Consider the following 21,239-nt stretch of genomic DNA (forward strand, 5'->3'; position numbering starts at 1 on the left):
TACATCAGATATTACATCACATATTCTCTGTTGCCAATGGTAACACAATTATAATCACATTGAAATGGAAAACCTAATGATCACATCAGTGGACGCTCTGTGTTGAAATTGAATTGTCTTGATCATTTGGTGGTTTAAAGCATTTTGCCAAAGCAAACATCGTTGTGTCAAGTTAAATATATGTACATAAAATAATTATGAACTACTTGATGGTTCACTTCATTTTATTATATGGGGAATCATAAAAAGAAACAAAGGAAGACAAATTCTACAAATGATGGATTCATCTTCCCCTTTTGGGAAATATGACACACACACACAATGCAAATTTGGCACAAATGAAAACACATGGAGATAAAATGAGTTGACTTATTTTGGTTTCAAAATAGCAATTTTAACACCAGTACAACAATATGAATTCATGCTCTTTTATCACAGGTTTAAGGGTCAGTTATGATTTTTTACTGTAAAGTTGCTGAAGAAGTGGGTTTGACCAAACTGGCAATGAGTGCAAATGACTTCATTATTACCTTTCTGTAGTAATATAAAGTAACTTAAAATTAAAAAACTAACACTGTAAAGTTCAGCTTCATATTCATGGTATAAACTCCTTCGTGGCACTGAGATCAATTCTAAAATATATCATTGTGTTAAACTACAGTATTGTGTATTACACATGTAATAAATAAAGCAATACAAAAATAAGAAGTATCTAAAAAATGAAACATTTGTCAATGACAATAATACTGGTGGTAAACACAATATACACATGCATAAACATAAAAAAAGAATAAACATTAAGCAATACATTGAGATTAATAATACTGTAATGTTTGCCCAAACAGTCAACTAAAAACATTTGAAGTCTATACACATATTGCAAGTGCTGTTTTCATTCTGCACTTATCTAGCCATTTTTGCTTTCCTATAATCGAGTGTATCTTTCCTGCGCGCTGGCTTTTAGATGCAATATTTTATTTCGGCTGTCAAGCCTCGAGCCTTATTAATCTTAATCTAAATCAGTAACTTGAAGGGAAATTTTGGCTCTAACTGACAAATACTGCCCACACTAGCACACACTTTATCTATACAATCCTATGATTCATACCCTTGATGTATATTGGGAGAAAAAATATTCTTTATCTTACTACTAATTTGTAATAATTGCCTAGTTCAATTACTTGTTTCAACTCGAGGTGTCGCATACAACAAAAAAGTTGTGAAATGCAGAAAATTCCTTAATGTACATGTTCTTATCAATGACATGCAGTTACAATTTACTGGGTTTGGTTTAATACGGCTTTAAATATTATATCTTATTTCAACAATACAGTTCATTTTGTTGACAATAATTGTGTTTGAGTTCACAAAGGTAAGCTTAAAGAGGATGAAAGACTGTTTGCTTTAAAAACAATTAACATTTCTTAACACTGAAACACTGAACAGCTAGATGATGTGCCATTTTGATTATCACAGATAGAGGGCAGTGTCACAAACTTTTTTTTACAGTCTTTGTCATCTGTACTTCTTGACAATTGGCTGGGATTTATCTCATTTAATTTACTTTATTTCTTGGCCAGCTGACTAAAAGTCTAGATTGTCTGTGGAACACTATATTAACGTTGTGAATGACATTTACAGCTTGGCGGTCTTGCATAAGGCTATGGGTGTGCAGTTCTCTAGATCATCTACTATAAACGACGGCACACAGACTAATATTACAATAGAAAGCCAAACAAAGGTCAAAGAAATAACACATAAAATTGGCTTTGAGGTTGACACAACAAACAATTTCCCTGACTGAAGTTTTTCTTTTTCTTATAATGTCATGATTATGTACTTAAGTTTAGAGAACCTTCTATAACAAAACATATTTTGGTGATTTATTAAAACAAATGAATTTGAGAACTGTTTTGGAGTGCTTTATACAAAACTGAATTGGTAAAACCCTTTTTCAGTTTCGTCAATGTACAGTTTAAAAGCTATCAGGAAAATGATTCATTTGGAAAATGACAAGACGCATTCCTGTAACCATTTTTTGCAATTGCTAATTTAAAAAAAAGTCTCCGTATTTATAGATGAGCTCTCGATGGTGAAGTGCAAACTAATTTCCTTCATAAGGCAGACAAACAGTCCGGTGGGAAAACAAGGCAATGCCAACAACAGCTTGCTTGTTTTAAATAGGTAAAAATACTGAATGGTATCTTAAACTTGAGGCATTACGTATCTGTTAGTGAATCTCACACAGAAATGTCCGGGTCACATTTCACCCCAAAATAAAGAGAAAAAGAAGTGAAAACGTTAGGACAGCAGATATTTTGCATTGTGACGATTTTCATGACAATATTTCCCTAATACTCCCAATTTTCATTTCTGTAATATGAATGCAAATCATCATCCTCTAACACCCTTTGCATTAATACATGAATTAAAATAATACAAGTAAATACATTAATAAAATAATCTGTATTAGGACAGAAAATACTTGATGTATACTTAAGATGTAATTTGCAATTGGATTTTTAACTGTCATGAATGTTTTACATTTCAAAAACAAAAAATAACAGTCCTTATAACAGGCTGAATTTGTTGAATTTAAAAATTCTTTAGTTTTGGGGGTAAAATGTGTTTCTTGACAGTTCTTGTGAGATTCACACCTGTGAGTAAACCGGTTATACCTGCAGTGCGGATTTTAGTTTTGTTTCTCAAAACTCTAAAATACTGATTTCGTAAACTTCATTGGCAAGTATAAAAGGTATAGAAATCTGACTGTACAGAGAATAAAACCGGAAAAAAGTAAAACATGAACACTGATAAATCGACATACCGGGGCGATTCAGTAACACAACCAAGCAAACAACAAACTTCAAAGTCCCAAGAAGTCTATTTACGTTGGACTTTCTTTCTCTTTTTCCTTGTTAAAGCTGAATATTTCTTTAAAACAAGGAACATATTGTTTGTGAATCAGGCACACCTGGGCTTTATACACAGTAAAGCGCTGAAACAGTTTCCATGGCAATCCGGGGATTGTATGTGATGCTGAGAAGGTCACCATGTCCTACGTGACAACTCCTTCAGTCATTTTGTTCCTCTTCAGTTGCCATCTCTGCATTTTCTTCATGATTTAGGTCACCTTCAATGTAGCCTGATTCCTCCCTTGATTCCTCAGTTTCCAAAGCGTCCTCCGTTTCCATAGTTTCCCACACTTCCTCTTCCTGAGTGTCCACCTCCATCGTCGTTTCTTCTTCCTCTGTATCTTCCTGTGTATTTCCCTGCTTTTCCTCTCCCCCACTTTCCTCCTCCTCATCATATTCCTCCCCTATTCGAACCACTCTGATGTCGCTCATGTCCAGACCGGATAAATCCTCTTCCTCCTCCCCATCGCTCTCTCTGTCGTCAGAGTCGAGATGAGAGGGTGGCGTGGGGGTACTGTTCGGGTCTGGATGCTCATTGCTCTCTTTCTTACAGTAGGAGTATCGGTGGTTCATGTGCTGAGAGTAAGATCCAGAGTGAGAGAACCGTTTCCCACACTTGTCACACTGGTACGGCTTCTCTCCAGAGTGTAGTCGCGTATGCTCGATCAGGTGGTGCTTGTGTTTAAAAGCCTTTTGACAGATGCCGCATTCGTATGGTCGCTTTCCTGAAAACGGTAATGATGGTGATGTTTGTAAGCAATGGCAGAGATATGAACAGGTACAGTGGCCCCAATGGATACACTTTCAAAACCGTGTGAATGGCATGGCATGCATTAGATTGCCAAGTATGTGAAAGGAATAGTTCACCCCAAAATTAAGATTTTCATTTGATTTGTCATCATTTGTTCACCCCCCAGTTGTAACAAGCCTGTATACTTTACTTTGTTTTACTGTACGCAAATGAAGATATTTTAATTAAAGTTTGTTGCTGAGCTCTTTTGGATCACAATTGACTCATATTGTAGTCTTTTGTCCTACTATAGGAGTCAATGGTGACCGAAAATGTCTTAGTTACAAACCTTTATTAAAATATCTTCATTCTGCGTTCAGCACAACAAAGTATCGTATACAGGAGGGTTTGCAAATTATGACAAAATTGTAATGTTTGGGTGAACTATTCCTTTAACATTTTTTAATCCAATATCTAACGTAAAATAACAATTAACAGTTCTTTTACAGTAATGTTAATGTTTCTTTCAAAAAAGATGTTGTAAGTGAGATAAATTATATGTCCGTATATTGAACAAACGTTAATAAATAATTGTTCAAAACACGATTAAGAAATGTAGGTCATTTAGAAATATGGTATTCTTCATTGTCATAATGGTAGATAATTGAGCGTTATTGTTTCTTCTATTTTACTCTATTTTAGGGGCTGTGTACACCAAGGCATTTATTTATTGTTTCCATTGGAAACGCCGCGTTTTTGAAAGCCTGAGCAGCTGGTGTTTTTTTTTCGTCCATGCTCAGTGCTGGTGCTATGCATTTTTCCCATGTTCAGCGCCAGCGCTCTACCGGGCGCCCAGAGTTGAAAAATGCTCAACTTTGGGCAGAACACTGTTCCTGCAGGGGGCCACGTAAAAGCGCCTCGGTGGATACAGCCCCTAACTGTTTTTCTTCCTTTTGCAGTTACTATTTCTATTTTCTCTTAATTTAATGTATAAAGCCACTTTTTCAAGTTAACACAGGCACAGTTTATTATTTAACTTTAGATATATACATTAAGTGTGACAACAAAACGTTTCCAAATGTATCTAAAGCTCATTACCTCAAAACCATTGATAAATTTGAACTTTTATTCTGGAAACTGTAGCGTGCATCTTGAACAGCACATTCTGTGATCTAAAAACTTTCAGAACCCACTGCAAATGAAGAATGCATAGTTGTACATACCTGTGTGCTCATACTTATGTCGCAGCAGCGAGCTGCTCTTTTGGAAGATCTTGTCACACAGATTGCAGGCATACAGGCCACCGGAAATCTTCTTCCTCTTTTTCTGGACAGATGAGGCTTCGTCATTCTGGTCCTCTTTCGCTGACACTGAGTCAGTCGTAGCATCTGTTACTTTCTGATTGAGACAAGGAAGTGAAAAAGAAGTGAAAAGATCATCAGGTAAAGCATTACATTGGCAGGAACAAATTCATAGATTTGAGTCCCAGCGACAAATTAATGCGTAGTGTAATGTAAATTAGTCAGACTTGAAAGGAAAATATGATTTGATTTGTCCCTACCAGGCAACTGCTGAGTACCACCATCCCCTTTGTGTTCACAGCGGTGCTGTCGGTCGTCTTCACGTTGGAGTTGTATGTATACGTGAGCTGAGGGATGAGGATAGTCTGTTTGTTACCAGAGACCGTAGCACCAATGCAGGGGGCATGGCCTGGCTCTGCTATGGCAACCAGTGTCTGCAACGACGTTGCCATGATGTTTAACGGACCAGAGCAGGTCTGCGCCACATAGATGGTGTTGCCAAGAAACTCTTGTTTTTTGAGGCAGGTGAGATTGAGCGGCTCCTTTTGGGCGGAGATTGGCAGCTTGGTGGTGACGTTGGCCTGAGCGGGGCTGGATTTAGGAAGCGAGAGGTCCAGAGGCTCCGACTGCAACTCCTCTTCCACGTCTTCTGTCTTCACAATGACTTTAAGATCTTCGGTGGACACGCTGGTCGGAGAAGGGACAGGAGAAGGACTGGCGCTGTGGAGTCCATTTTGGAGCTCTGTTGAGGTGTTATCGGGGGGACTAGCAGGAGTGCAGGTGTCTTGAGTTGAGTCACATGATGCTCTTTCCTATAGAAGTAAGGATTTATTAACAGAGCACATTTTGAACTGCACAGGGAGTGCTAGACAATTCAGAAACAATACATAAATGCATAATTAGATAAAAATTAGTTTTGTACTCACTTGGTTATTATTTTTCTGTTTTTTTTCACCCTGGAGCAAGATCCTCTTGGAACGCATCCTCAGGTACCACTTGCTGACTGCCTCTAAAGGAAGTCTAACCTTCTTCGCAACCTGAGACAGCTGCTCCTCCGTCGGCTGAGGGTTCTGACTGTAGGCCTTGAGGAGAGGAAGGAGACGTTCTGCCGCTCCACTTTTATCCTTATCTAGTAGAGAGGTGAGAGAGATCGTTGTAGGCGACCCTTTGGCGTCACCGTTCAGACAGTCGATGCCATTACGTTTGCCTGGGCTGTTATCGCAAACCAGACAAGTGGCGTAGTTATGGAAGTTATCTCCGCAGGCAACACCGCTGTGAACCGTTCCAGAATGTGAGACTGTCAGCTTATCTTCCACCGTTGTTTGTTTCCCTTCCTCTTCATTTCCATCGGTGTGTACGTCCTTCTCTCCGTCTGCATCCATCTCTGTCTCAGGTTTGGACGGAGATTCAGGTTCGGTTTTAATTTTTATGTTTTCAACTTGCTGACTTCTTCCAAGGAAGTATTTTCTGTTGTCTCTTTCTCTTCTGGTGATATAACCATGTTTACAGGGTTTTCTGAGGTTGAGGTCATCTCTGTGGCTTTGGTCTCCACAGCTAGAGTTCCCTGCGTGTTGGGATTGCCAACAGCAACCTGACGAACCACCAGGCTTTGCGTCCCATCAGCTCTTCTCACTAGCAGAAGAGTTTGCTGGGTGAACTTTGGTTGTGCCGCGCGTGCCTGGACCAACCTGGCAGCCTGCGCAGGTGTTATCTTGATGATGGATGCAGGTTTGCTGGAGTTTCCGACTTGGATCGGTCGAACTATACTAACCTGTGTAGGTTTTGGACTAAGTGATGTTTGGGTTTCAGTCACATTGGACTGGGATAAAAGACCCTGCGCTACGTTTGGCTGTATAACATCAGATACAGTATATTTAACCTGTGCCGTATCAGTTTGCTCCTCAACAGGCTCTGTCACAGTTGACTGCTCTACAACAGACTGTGATGTTTTTGCTTTTGCTGCATTTCTAAGTTGTGGTTCTAGTTGGGGGTTGTAGTTAATAATAATTTTGGCATTTCCATCCTGGCCCACAACTGGCACAGAGAAAGCAGAAATCACTTGTCGCTGTTGGTGCGTTTGTAACAGAACAGCTTGCGGCTGCGTTGGCGTTGGCGTCTGAACTTGGCCTATGATTTTGGCATTTGTCCCGTTCACGTTGGTGCTAACCAACACTGGCCGAGCACCATTACCGTCCATCGCTGCATTTATTGCGTTTTGCAAGTCACTAAGGTTGATGCTGAATGGATGGACTAGCCCGAGAGTGGGCACCACCAAAGTCTGAACAACACCTTGCGGGTTTGATGACTGAACAACTCCATTGGTGGTAGTGGGCGTTGTTGACACAGGTTTGGTTTGATGCTCAACAGGCTCTTGTTTGATCTGCTTAAGGGGGAGTTGCTCCTGTAAAGGCTTGTTGGTAACATCCACCTTCTCTCTCAGGAGGATGGGTGTAGGGCGAGAGAGCATTAGAGTTGTTTTTACCCCTGGTGTGCGGGCCAAGCCGTTGACTGCGGACGTCACACTTGCGCACTTCTTACTGCTGATGTGAGAACTGTAGGACCCCGAGTGGGAAAAGCGCTTTTGACAATTTGAGCACTCATATGGCTTTTCACCTGGATTAGAAGAGAGAGACAATATCTAGTCATTGACAGTATTTATCTTCATTGTAATTAATGATGAATCATAGTAAAATATTAGTTGCTATTCTTAAAAGGAATTCTTAAGTCGTTTTTCGTTCATTTCAAAAGAATTATATCTGCATGCAACTGACCGCTGTGAATGCGAAGATGTTCTTTCAGATGATGTTTGTATTTGAAGGCCTTGGAGCATTCTGTACATTTGAACTTCCTGTTTCCACCTGACTGAGAAATATTGCGCTGAAAAGAAAGAAAGGTGCATGAAGGAACCGAGCAGATGGTTAAAATGCGACGTTTTAGCAGCGACGGAGAACAAAAGGTCTGTGCAATTTCCCCAGCCAGAGGTGTGAATTTCACGATGGTCTGAGAGAGGGTGTCTTACCTGCTCCCGGATGTGTTTGTGTGCGGTCATGTGACGGACCAGCTGTGTGCGGTAGGTGAAAGTGTAGCTACACAGCGAACAGCAGTAGTTGTCCTCGCTTTTCTCATGCCGGAGTTTAATGTGTTCTTTTAGAGAGGTTTGGCGCTTGTAACCACGGGAACAGTGGGGACAGGTGTACATGTGAGAGAATGCGTCGGGAGTTCCTGAGGGAGAAAGAGAGAGGGACTGTGAGCCAGAGTGTTTGCACAGTTCATAAATAAACTGTAGAGGGGAGACAATGATAAACGGAATGGCAGAGAAGAAAGGTGGAGGTACCGTTTTCATCGTGGACTCCTCTCTCTGGAGTGCTCTGAAGCTCATCTGGGGTATCTGAGTAAATGGCCTTCATTTCTGCCTGCTGCTGTTCCTCAGCGGTCACATCAACATCAGCACAATCATCCTCCTCATCAGTGACACACTCCTCTTTCAAACACACACAGCAAGTTTAGATTAACACCAAACATAAATGTCGTTCTCCAGCAGATGTTTATATCTCAGCTACTGCTAACACTGAAGTATTCTATATTCTTAGTAAAGCTGTGATTTTCTTTTTACTATGAAGTAGGACTTTTTATATATTTGTAATGTGTTAACTGTTGTCAGTGCATCCTTAGCTTAAGCATCAAATAAACTTTTAAATATCTATGTATAAAAACACATTATTTTCCACTGAAATATTACCGCTGCAATCTGTAACTTTCTTTGATTCATAATGTTAAACTAAGCTTAAAAAAAGAAAAATACCAAAAATAATTTCTGTTGAGTTGGATTTTGCAGGAAATTTGACGTCATTTGACATTAAACCACGATAAGATAAGCATGTGAAATAACCAGCATTTTTGTTTCAAACCGAGTTGGCGACAAAGAGTAAAAATTTATAGATTTCAATTTCAGATGAAACCTGCAGCGGGTTAAAATGAGACTGCAAAAGGTACCTTGAATTTAAATGCCTGATAGTACTATGTTAACGTTTGATTTATTAAGTTTATTGTCTTTACATAGGACTGGGTTGTGGGCATGAAGAATTGTGAAAACTAGATGAAACATTAAAAACGAATATTGACAAGGCCAGAGATATTAACTCATACCTATTCCAGCTATGCACTCGTAATACACTCTCACAGTCAGTTCAACACTTTCCATGATAAGCTCAGCTAACTGTCCAAAACAGCCAAACCCCCACCCCATCCTTTGTTATCAGGTCAGATGTGTGGCCTGGTGGGTAACACATGTGCTCTGACAGGTTAGGAGCCAATATGCATGTCACATCCTGTTCTCATTTTCCCTCTTCAGCCTATCGGTGGTGCTGACCCATATGGGCAGAGATCTTAGAGCTTGAGTGGTTTGCTTTAGACTGACCTTTGACCCTTATTTCTTGTATCGAAGCATCTGGCCCCAGGCTACCATCTGTTAAATGTAAAAAAAAAAAAGTTTTGAATCAATATACAAATTTGCCACATAATATTACAAAGAAACTATTGCTTTTGCTGCCACAATTTAAAAGCAGCTTTTAAATAATATGTATTTTGAAAAGTGCTATACAAATAAATGTGAAATTAACTATATGTATACAAATACATTAATTGTGTACATGTTTTGAGGATCAATTTAGTATAACAGTTGATTTGTTTTACATTTGTTTCATTTTATTTAGTTTGTTTACTCACCGTCTTGGCTGACCGTGTCTTGTTGTGAAGTTTTGAGCTGTAACACTGGGGGCTTTTGGCCGGGATCATCGTGAATACTGTCCTCCTCTACAATGTGCAGTTTGTCTTCATCATCTGAATCTGAGGTCGCCTCTGGCACGCTTCTTAAACTCCTCACTGCAGGTACATAAGACAATGACCTGTTCAGTTTAGCAGCAGATGTTTATACAGTTTGTACTTCAACTTGGTAACTGTATGACTTAATGCGTCGGCCATTTGTGACATTGAAAAACAGTTGAAGATCTTTAGGAGAGATGTGTAGGAGATATGTAATATTATTTATGATTCTATGTGTATAAAGTATATAAGCTAGGGGTGGGCGATCTAGAAAAAAAATTTCATCAAAGATTTTTTCCAGATAGATCACGATTCACGATTTTATCGCGGTTCTTCTTCAAGTTGGTTTTAAGACTATTTTGCAAATTAAAGGGGCTTCAATACAGCCAGACTAAGTCCCCATATAAAAATATACTCTTTACCATTTATATTTTGAAGAATATTTAATCAAGTTAATATTTAATGCAAATGCAAGACCATAAATCAGCTGTTTTGTTTTTCATCTTGTTGCGGAACTCGGAGTAAAGCTGTGGAATGGACGTGGAGGATAAATATTTTTGGCTGGGTATTTCGTAACGTGGATCTACGACTTTGAGCAGTTTTTTAAAGCCCTCATTTTCCACAGTCTTTATGGGAATCATGTCTTTGGTCAGGTAAAATGTGACCGCGTCAGTGACATCTTTCCAGCACTTGTTCATTCTGTCATACGGATACGGAGTTCCTTTCTCAAATGGTTCTTTCGCTAAAGTCGTTGTTTAAGGGTTTTAGTTTCCGTATGCTTGGTTGTACCTGATTTACTCGCGTGGGATCCCTTTATAATTTGACTGTCGGCATACTCTTTCAGTCCCTTTATTTTGAGGTGGTTAAAAAGGTTCGTTGTGTTGCCTTACGACGCTCGAATCTTATCATTGCCACATTTGCAAATAACTGTTGTTTGGGCCGTGTCAGTTGGGGAAAACCCAAACCATTTCAATATTACTGATGTAGAATTTTTTTTAGGGACCAAGTCCTCCGTGTTTCCCTCCATCTTCACTGACCGCGTCACTTAATCTTACTGAATTCACAAGCAACGTATACGAGCTTGTTTACATGGCGCAATCTATCGCAAGTATGTTGACGAATTCTATAGAACAGCACTATATAGGACGATTTAACGATTTTCCCGAAAAAGTGGATCGTGCAGTCATTTTAATCGTTCACGATCTAATATCGTCATATCGCACACCCCTAATATAAGCACTTTAAATTGATGCAAAAAAGTAACAAGGACATGCAAAGACACAGTCGCATCCCTGAGACAACAATATATGCACCCATACAATCAAAGGTAGTGTTTGTGCTTTAAGACAGGAAGTGGGATTGAACTATTTTAAGATCAGTTTCCTGCTGCACAGAAAGTCGTGTCTACCTGCTGTGTGACATCATTACAGGAAGAGGGAGTGTTTAAATGTTGTTTAAGTATTTTAATATTAGCCTAGATACGACATTGAGCGAGTGCATGAGTCTTCAAATGTCTCTAGATGTTAAACAAGCATGAGGTACTGGAAAACTCATCTGTGTGTGTGTGTGGGTGGGGGGGATATGATAAATGGCTCCAGATGTGCAAGTATCAAACGGGTGTGTTTTTGAGTACACACAGATTGAACAGGTTTCATTTATATGGAACTCATTTGTTTTCTTCTGGTGCTTTAACAACTGGCAGAAATAGAAGACGGAAACAGGAAGTGACGTAAAGGTTTTCAGGTTATGCAAAAACAGTTCCTGTTAAAGCTTTTTGTTCCCTCACATTTGTTGACGCCATCTCATTTAGCAAATCTGTGTATGTCAGAACGAAAACATTAGTAAAACATAGGAGTACTTTCTATGTATAGACAACAACATAAACAAATGTTATGTGGTCCAAACGTAACGTCAGGGAGACCTCCGCAAAGAATCAATAACTGGGAAGTAGTTTTATCTTAATTTAATACAGTTATATACAATAAAATGTCCATATAAAATAACATTTTTTTTTTTAATTTATAAGCAAACACAGACCGTGTGCGTCCTATGAAACGGTGTATTAAACATGCCAGAAAGGACAGGAATGTTAAAAGAGGAGCAGGACTAAAGGGAAAACAGCTATTTCTTCACATACAGATGGAAATTCATTTAAGAACTCTCTCTATTCTTACAGCTGATTCAGATCACTGCTGTATATTTGTCCCATCCTGACCGTATAAGTCCACAGGACGGGAGAAACCTGCTCAAAACACAGAGGTCTGCTGCTGGAGGTTTGTCTGTGCTGTGTAGTGACTGACTGTTTTCTGATTTATAAATGTACAATGTAACGACATCAAAAATCTCACTGTACAATAATACCTCGGTATAAAGTCAAAGGTGAGATATTTATTCAGATTTTTAAAGTTACAAAAGATGACTTGGAAACATGCCATACGTCCTCTTTTCTTTATCCTCTAATCATAACTGTTGCTTAGAGGTATGAATTATAGTACGAGATGGGTCAAATACCCTAAAAATCTCTTAGAAAATAAAATAATTGCACAAGATGGATCTTGCCAAAGATAACATCTATAATTTTTTCTAACTTTCTTTATGTTAGGCCTGAAAGACTTATCGTTTCATACAGTCATTTGACCACGATACTATTGAGACAAATTTGCTATTGCGATAACACAATATCGATAATATTGCTACATCCCTATCGATTACTGTTTGTTTTAGTTTGTTACGGTATATCTCATTCCTGCAGAGGAACTAGCTTTCATTATCATTTATATCAGGTAGTCTACTACACTACATTAATTCAAAACTGGACAGTTTAGTTTGCAAGTCTTCATTTGCTAAACTTAGCTGATTTAAAGCATGCAATGCAGAGATCGCTCTGTTTCTGTGATTAACAACAACTTTTGCTGGTTCTTCACATAAAGATATGAATACTGTCTAGTTGGAATATTCAAGAGCAGTAGAGACTTGTTTATGGTGCATAGTTTTCTATGTCCTTGTTTTTAAATTGTATGAGAAGGTACATCAGGATCATTCCTCACAAATCTCTCCCTTGGCTATTACCCAAAAATAGTACATCATGTGACTTTCTTTTCTGGGTGAAGTTTATACTTGTTTGGTCTTCAGGGCTGTGTTTATATTGCAATTGAAAACTGTTTTGGCAGGTAACTATCCCAGTGTGACATCGTCACCACAATCAAGTCACCTATGGGAATATTTGATCATATTTCATTTTGAGTACTGGACAGGTATAAAAAAAGAGTACCTGATTAATTGGGGGCGGAGCATTAGAGGGGGTGGGGTTTGTCCCTCACTGTGGCAATGAAAAGTTGAATTACAACACTGATACGAAAATGTATGTTGAATAAACTATGACAAGATTGAGGAAATAATCAATACTAATAAATCAAAACTTTAAGATTATTAAAAACTTACTATCAATGTTTCTGAAAATAAACAGAAATTCAGAAATTCTGTGCCCACTGGATGCAGCGGAAAAGAAAGAAAATATTGACTATGGCTGCACAATTACTCGAAGAATAAATCGTAACAAATATGTAATTATGTAAACCGCGATTACAACTGTCGGTTTTTAATGATTGTTCGGAGTCGAATCTGGGCGGAATCTTTGACAAAAAACGTTAATTATCTCAGCTGTTTAATCAAAATGATACATTTTTTTAAGAAACCTACCCACATCTACGAAGTGATAAAAATGAACAAATGCAGATAGAAGAATACAGTTTCTTTTGTTTAAAAGCTGAGACTCTGTTCTTTCATTTGACATATTGTTTGTCCATATATTCTTTACAGAAAATTTACCGTGAGCCATTAAAGTTGAGTGAAAATGTTAAAAAACGCTGGCGTAGGCTGGCAACTTTTTTTTTAAAGAGTCTGGCAGCGAATAAGTTAACACTGTTTGAAGTGCAGGGTTTAAAAAGCTAATAAACACATCAGATAAGAGATTTGTCATTCCCTCCCGCAACCACTTCTCGCAAGTTACCTGCACATTATACAAATGCCAGGAAGACGTTGATAGATTTGAAAAAAGTGGCGAATTACTCGACAACTACTTATTATAGTCTATTAGAACGATGGAACCATATTTGAGTCTATACTGTATCAGAAATAAGGTATTTCAGGAACACAGCTTTTTTTGGATGTTTATGTGTATATTATGCGTTTGTTTAATAAAAGCAATAATAAAACAAAAAAACAATTAAAATGTAAAGGCTAATAATCAAAGTAAATAATCGCAATTCCAAGGGGAATAATTGATAATTCTGATTTTGTCATAATCGTGCAGCCCTCATGTAGACCCAAACGATCATAGTTTCATTTGTCGATCGTCGCTGTCGCATCCGAGTACTTGTGCCAATCCCAACCCTGCCAACCCCATTTAAGTGCCATTTTCTTGAATTAATTATTTGGCTAGTTTAATAGTGCAACTGCTATCATATACACATACACAGACAAAATGACTTAACATAAGACACATGAAGTGTACTGATTTCAGCAGCACCGGACTTTCAAGTTCTTTTTGCAGGATATAAAACTGAAACAGTCTGGAAAGACAAAAACAACTGTTTACACTGCCTGGCCTGTTTGTGAGAACAGTACACCCACAACAAACATAACATCTTACCACCATAACACACATGCTCATTTACCAAATCTTAAAACACAACAACAATTCGGGAAACCACATCGATAAGTCAGAAAACACAACGACAAAATCCAAATCAGTCAAACCGGAAAAGGTAGGTATTTTGTTGGAATGGGATAGCTGCCGCTGATTGGATGAAACTCCTGTCAATCAAGATATCCAGGACGCTTGCAAGAGACACACAATACAAGCATATACCATGATGTGTACTTTAATCTGTGTCCCTGTGTTTATATTTATAACTAAAACAAACGATCGCATCAGTCACTCTCTCACCATAACGACCAGGGAAACAGCTTAGAGTTCATTATACATATACTTATATTGTCCTTATCTTGTGAGAGGAAAACGATTGCGGATGGTACACAGTCAATCGCCTTTCAGCTGCACTATGCGTGCTGCTCAGGGCTCAAGCCACGCATGCATTCAGTGTGACACGCAAATACTCCTAATGCAAGATGAGCCCCTTTAAACTTTATTAGCAAAATGTGGCTTTTGAAGGTTTATCAATGAATATGCGCTGTATCACTTATGCATGTCCTTTCTCATTGTAACATTGAGCATCTGGATATCTTGATTGACAGGAGTTTCGTCCAATCAGCAGTAGCTATCCCATTCCAACAAAATACCTACCTTTTCCGGTTTGACTAATTTGTCGTTGTGTTTTCTGATTTGTTGTTTTGTTTTTTGACTTATCGATGCGGTTTCTGACTTGTCATTTTGTTTTCTGTATTGTTGTTGTGTTATATGATTTGCTATTCTGTTTTTAGATTTGATATTGTGTTTTCAGATTTCTCATTTTGATTTTGGGGGGTTTATTTTGCTTTTAGATTTGTTTTTAGTTTTGGGATTTATTGTTTTGTTTTGTACTTCCCAGCCACCGTACTTTTTTCATGACACGCTATTCGAAATCATAAGTCATGTAACATACTGCACAAAAACACTTACCACAACTTCTATTTAGCAATAGTCTTGAAAATTATTATAATTTTATAGATGTACTAACTGACAATATTGACCTCTAAAATGTCGCAAAATTGGGTTCCATGCTATATATATATATTCTTTTTAACGTATTTGTTATAAATACCCGTTATACATCTTTATTTTTCAAAGTGCATTTTAGTATTTTTTGTTGATTTGTTACAGGAGGATCTCACAGTGCTCTTGGACAGTATACTCCAGTAGTCATCCGTTAGTGTGGAAGTACATGTAATCATTTTATGCACAGAGACATCTCCATTATTAAGAATAAGGGCTAAAAGTCTAGTGTGAGGTTACACTTTTTTTAGCACGGCCAAAAGTATGAATCATTTCTGGTGACAAACATAATCATTGCAGATTTATATTAACTCTAAATCTGGTTCATAAATCAAATTATTGGTTGAAAAAGGTGTGTTTTTAAAGTGATTGATTATCATGGAAAGACTTTTATTATGTCAGTGTGTGTTTGTGTTTATATGCTCTGTGTGTGTGTGTGTGTCTTGGGACATAATCAATTTAAAGTAGCTTGGGAGCAGCAGTGAGATGACTGTTTTCTATACAAGGCGTAATAGAGGCATAATATACACACTGTGTGATCCACATGAGACAAATAAAACTACACTAAATACAGGTGCATTTTCTATCAATCATGCATGAAAACATATTCAAAACCATATGTCTTAAAGAATACTAATGATTCAAAACAAGTTAAATATTAAGTCATCAGCATTTGGGTCGTCATTTTGGTAACATATTAAATATTCTGATCCCTCGTTGTTTTAGAAGCCATGGTTATACAGTAAATGACTTGCAATGGAAAGGAAGGAGGCCAGTCCAATGTTAAAATACACACTTATTGAAAACATAAATTTAACTTTACTGACTAGAAAGCTGTAATATTGGATGTACCTTTCAGATTTTATTACTAACATATTTATCACACAAATAATTATGTTGACACTATCTTTTAAAATGGCCATGTATTCGAAACTACTAGACATTTTAGCAGACATTTTGTGGATTAGGATTCATTTTTAACTGGCATGGAAACCAGAATATTACTTGTAATTCACACAGATTTCCTCCCTACACCTTCCCCCACCCTTAAAAGAAGAAAGAGAAGGACCCTCCTCTTTACCCTGAGAAGCGTTCCCCCTGCTGTACAGAGAGGCAGCAAACCATTGGGAAAGATTAGCATGCTAAAAGAGATCCCCAGCAGTCACAAGTCCCCCCCAACACACACACACACACACACACATTGAAATGTAAAAAGCTCCTTGATGGCCTCACATTTCCCTTTTCCATTAACAGGGAACTGTAAGTACTTAATTCTACAGGTGTTTGTTTTGTTGTCTTTACCTGTCATTCGCATGCATACACCTCACATTTACAACTTGCATTAACATGTGCATGACACACACACACATCGGGGGGGACAATATGCATAATTTTGCTCTATCTGAACACTATAGAGAAGCACAAGAAAGACTGCAAAATCAATCTGCTAATCTGTGAGGATCTCTCATTCCCAGGAAAATGGCATCTATGGCTCCTTGTTAAAGCACCAACAAAATTATTGCAAGACATCAAAAATATGTAGCACGGACTCTGAAAACAGTACTTAAGGCTCAATTTAGATTTGATCATTTCTATCTATAAAAAAATCTATACAACGACAAAAAGCTTAGGGCTGTGATTTTTTTTTTGTTTGTTTATCAGTTAAATCTCTGTTAAAAGTCTAGGTTTCTTATTTTTAACACTGTTGAATAGTGATGATCTCAATATTGACATTCTCAATACATGATTTCTCTCATAATAATCAAGCAGCCCTAACAAGCATCACAAGTTTGATTTCAACCATTAATTTTAGTATAATTTCATGGCCTCACACAGATATTTAGGTTATATTTTCACAAAATATTCTTTTGATTGTATGTAGTAAACCGTAATTCACCAAAATTGACTAGCTGGGTTTTCATAGGCAGCAGGCAAGGTCACATTTAACTTGTTACTTTAAACTGTCAGTGCTTAATATTAAAAAATATTTATATTCGGCACCAACCAATCAACCTTCCAATCATTAAACACTGGTTGAAAAAAAAGAAAAACGTTAACGTTACCTTTGTTTAACAATCCTTGTAATAATACAGTCGTGTTATCCTTCCATCATTCACTGGGCCATAAAAATCCAAAACATTAATCTGAACGGATCAAGCATCAGCAAACAAACACCTCAAGCACAAACTCATGCAGGATCTCTGTTGCGCCTTTTATATCTTGCATTTCTCTAGAAACATGTCTCACTACCTGAACCAATAGAATGGAGCCCAGGGTGGATCCAGGCGTGACGTCATTTCCGTGTCGCTCGACGTGTAGTAACGCCCTAAAATCGTCTTGTGTATATGTCACATGCGAGCTCTACGGAGACACAGCTGCACTTAAAACGAAAATAAAATTCACTGTGTTCTGCACGTGCATGCTTCCTGGCGGTCACGTGAGTGACGCCGTCTGTTCTTTACACATCCGCGCTGTAACCTGTTCACCAACCTGCCCGCTGTGCGTTATTACAGCATCTGTAAACTATTCATCCTGATTTAAAACAGTCATAAACATTGAAACGTATTTAATAGCCGGTGAACCACGAGTGTAATTTCTCCACAAATACAGAAACAGTGAATCAGCGCCTCTGGACCAGTCCGTGCAGGGATCTGCTGGTTATCTTTGTTTCCCCACAAATAAATGTAGGTTGAATATGATCAGGCTCGTTAAAATGGCTATAATACAAGCAGTCGTGTGTGTAAATATGTTTTATTTCAAATGCGTGTCAATGAAAGCACCTACGAAGGTGTTTCGTCACCTATCCTACCTGGCTCTTCTCCGACATGCGAGCGCAGCCGCCCCGCCCTCACTGCAGCAAATAACGGTCCACACCGCCATTACGTAAATACCTCACGGAGATATAACGGAAATATTTAACGGAAAGCAACCCAACAACCATCTCTTGTGCTAAAACACTCCTTACAATACACTTCACAGCCTTTGCAACTACACGAAAATGAAAACAAACAAAACAATCCGCGTTACAGCAAAGCCCAAAATGTCACAATACTGAAAGCATGAGAAAAGACAGAACGTTCGTCAGTTTGAGCCGCAGTCACACGGGGTGATGTAAACGATGCAGGTCGACATGTACGTCTGCCATCAAACACCATCATTTCTACCTGCACAAGTTGCCATTTGCCGTGGCGTGCGCTGGGCGCCTCGTTTCTCTCGCGCAGATCACGTTTCGCGCACCGATTTCCGTTCACCGGCCGTGTATTCGCTGCTCTGAAGACGGGAGGAGTGCGACGAACGGTAAAAGAGGACATTTGCTCGCTCCGTTGTCTCCTCACCGTTCAGGTAAACACGTTGACGGCTCCTGAGCGCATGACGTCGCGGGCGGATCGGCGCTCGATGTCATACGCACGCACGGGCAGGAAAAGGTAACGTTAGCGGCGCTCGTAAGCGAACAGTGAACTGTGCTACAGGATTACCGGTGAGGTTATTTAAAGAGAAAGCGACATCAAACCACAACTATTCGTGTTAGGGGGGTGGATCAAGCGATCGGCTCTGACAACCAATGTCAAAAGTCTGTACGAACAAAGTAGAATAAAACCTTACGACCAGAATTTAAACCTTATAAAGACATGAACACAATTTACAGAGCCCACATGCCCTTGTGTGGTCTGTTCATAACTTGTAAACACTAAATAAATCCACACTATCAGCTGGTTTGTGTTATATTAAATCTGCGAGTAAAGTAGGTTAACCCGAATTATGACAACGTCATATTATAAATTGGCATCAGACAAAAGTATAAAGTATAAGTAATTTCTCCCAAAAAGTATTTGTAGCATAAGATTTGAACGAGTTAAAAGAAAACACTGTTTGGTTTCACAAATGTGTGATTAAAACAAACTCGCTGAGTGACTAAATTCTGACTTACACTAAAGGTTTTAAAGTAGCATTCACAGTTAATGCAGCTAATGCACCGAAACGAGTGAAAAAAACATGCGTCCTTCCGTATAACGGTCCGGGTAAACTCAGGTATAACGGTGCAGCACACTGGGACAGCCTACTCTCCCACTCCACTACTTACAAAGTCACTTTTAAACTCCACCAAAGGTGAACAAACCATCCGAAGCGACATTAAAACAACTTCTATTTTGTGTTGTTGACTGCACTGTCGATTTCAGTTTGTGGGACTCACCGCTGCTGTGTCGTGGCTGTGTCTGTTTTCTGCGCTGGCACCTGGGGCCATCCGCCATGATTTTTGTCTAAACGCAGCCTTGCGGAGTGAGCCCCCCTCTCTTCCATTACCCCTCCCCATAACAGCCCCTAGTCTGCACCTGGTTTACGACATTCTGCTTTACGACATCACCTTCTTAAGCAGTGCGAACACCTCTCTAAAACCCCTCCCTGTTTAGGCAGACGGCATCCTTTTCAAAACTACGGTGCTGTTCTCTATCAAAATATATAACAGGCACTTGACGTTTATTACATTAAAGAGTTGGGGAACATGAATGTATATATCGACATTTTTCGTCGTGACGATGAGCACGTTGTCATATAAGTAGCGCCCCCGACTGGCAGGGAAGTCTGATGACGTAGCTTGTTGCTGTGTTACTGCAGTGCGAAATGTTAATGGGGTGAACCCCACGTAGGTCACATTTCTCCCCGAGTCAAAATAAGATGGTGAAACCTCTTGCATAAAGAAAATTAAAAATTAAAATATTTTTTTTCATTGTGTCATTCGTTACTGTTAAATCCCAAAACGGTCGTTATAGCAAATATTTGGTACGATGTGTGCTGTTTTATTTTAAGTAGATCTGTAGTGAACTGTAAATGAGTGTATACACAGTTGAGAGGTTTGCGCAGTAACAATCTGCCATTGTTTAAACTGTAAAGTACAGATGTGTATCATTATCATCATGTGCCCATTTGAATAAAAAATATATATATGATGAATAAACTTGTATCATTTCTCTATCCCTTTGTGTCTGTCTGTTAGCCGTCCCGTTATTTCAGCAAAAGTCTTGATTAGGCCAAACCCCCTTTATAAAAGAACACTTCTGCCATCTGCTGGTGGAAATAACCTTTTGCATCCTGAAGCACGCTCCCTAAACCATTTCGAGGGCCACGGTGACCAAATTATTTACACAGATTGTCTGCGCCACATATATGTAATAAAATATGAGAGGAAAAAACATTTCTTCATATCGTTTTATGTTACATATTACGAAAGATTCCAAATGATCACGTGGGTTGAGTGTAATTCAGATTATTCTATAGATCAATAGGTCACAGAATGTGTGTGAGTCTCAAATCCAGAAATTGACCTCAGATGTACGTCAAACTAGTCAGCGAATTCCAGATTAGTGATGGGAAATCCAGCTCTCTTCAACGAACCGGCTCTTTTGCTTTGGCTCCCATAGGCTCTTTGGCTCTTACTTAGTATCACCTCATATTTTAGCCCAATTTTCAATTGTGGATGCTTTCAGTTTTATTAAGCATTTTGTATGATGCTTTTCATAAAATATTTTTTTTTTGGCCTTTTTTGTTATGAGAAAAATACAAAAGTCCTAATTTCTAACATTTTTTATATTGAATTCTGTGACATCATTGACGGCTGGAACAATAATTGAAGCTAGTCAAAGGTCCCAGAAATGTTTGTTTTCCCAAATTCTTCTAAATATCCTTCTTTGTGTTCAACAGAACAAAAACTATATAATATTTTTTTCGTACTATGGATGTGGATCATGTCACAGATCTGAAAA

At 38.5% G+C, this 21,239-nt stretch overlaps 1 protein-coding gene across 1 annotated transcript; it reads right to left on the reverse strand.

The window, feature by feature from the left end:
- Positions 1–206: 206 nt before the first annotated feature.
- zeb1a (zinc finger E-box binding homeobox 1a) lies at positions 207–19,788 on the reverse strand. Its single transcript, XM_056744756.1, has 11 exons — positions 19,673–19,788; positions 9,672–9,827; positions 9,364–9,411; positions 8,281–8,427; positions 7,966–8,168; positions 7,718–7,823; positions 6,445–7,559; positions 5,873–6,388; positions 5,207–5,758; positions 4,869–5,043; positions 207–3,640 (listed from the first exon to the last, which is right to left on the reverse strand). The coding sequence occupies exons 1-11, from the start codon at positions 19,728–19,730 to the stop codon at positions 3,075–3,077; spliced, it is 3,642 nt and encodes a 1,213-aa protein (XP_056600734.1). The 5' UTR covers positions 19,731–19,788; the 3' UTR covers positions 207–3,074.
- Positions 19,789–21,239: the final 1,451 nt, after the last annotated feature.

This window comes from Triplophysa dalaica, chromosome 3 (assembly GCF_015846415.1).
Source record: "Triplophysa dalaica isolate WHDGS20190420 chromosome 3, ASM1584641v1, whole genome shotgun sequence".
In the NCBI taxonomy this organism is placed as follows: domain Eukaryota; kingdom Metazoa; phylum Chordata; class Actinopteri; order Cypriniformes; family Nemacheilidae; genus Triplophysa; species Triplophysa dalaica.

What these genes read in the sequence shown, in the direction of transcription:
- zeb1a (XM_056744756.1), bottom strand. Translation starts at nt 19,730, where the DNA reads ATGGCGGATGGCCCCAGGTGCCAGCGCAGAAAACAGACACAGCCACGA. An exon ending in ACAAACACATCCGGGAGCAG is followed by an intron (nt 7,824 to 7,965) that starts GTAAGACACCCT and finishes CTTTCTTTTCAG; the next exon opens with CGCAATATTTCTCAGTCAGG. An exon ending in CAGAAAACCCTGTAAACATG is followed by an intron (nt 6,389 to 6,444) that starts GTTATATCACCA and finishes GGAAGAAGTCAG; the next exon opens with CAAGTTGAAAACATAAAAAT.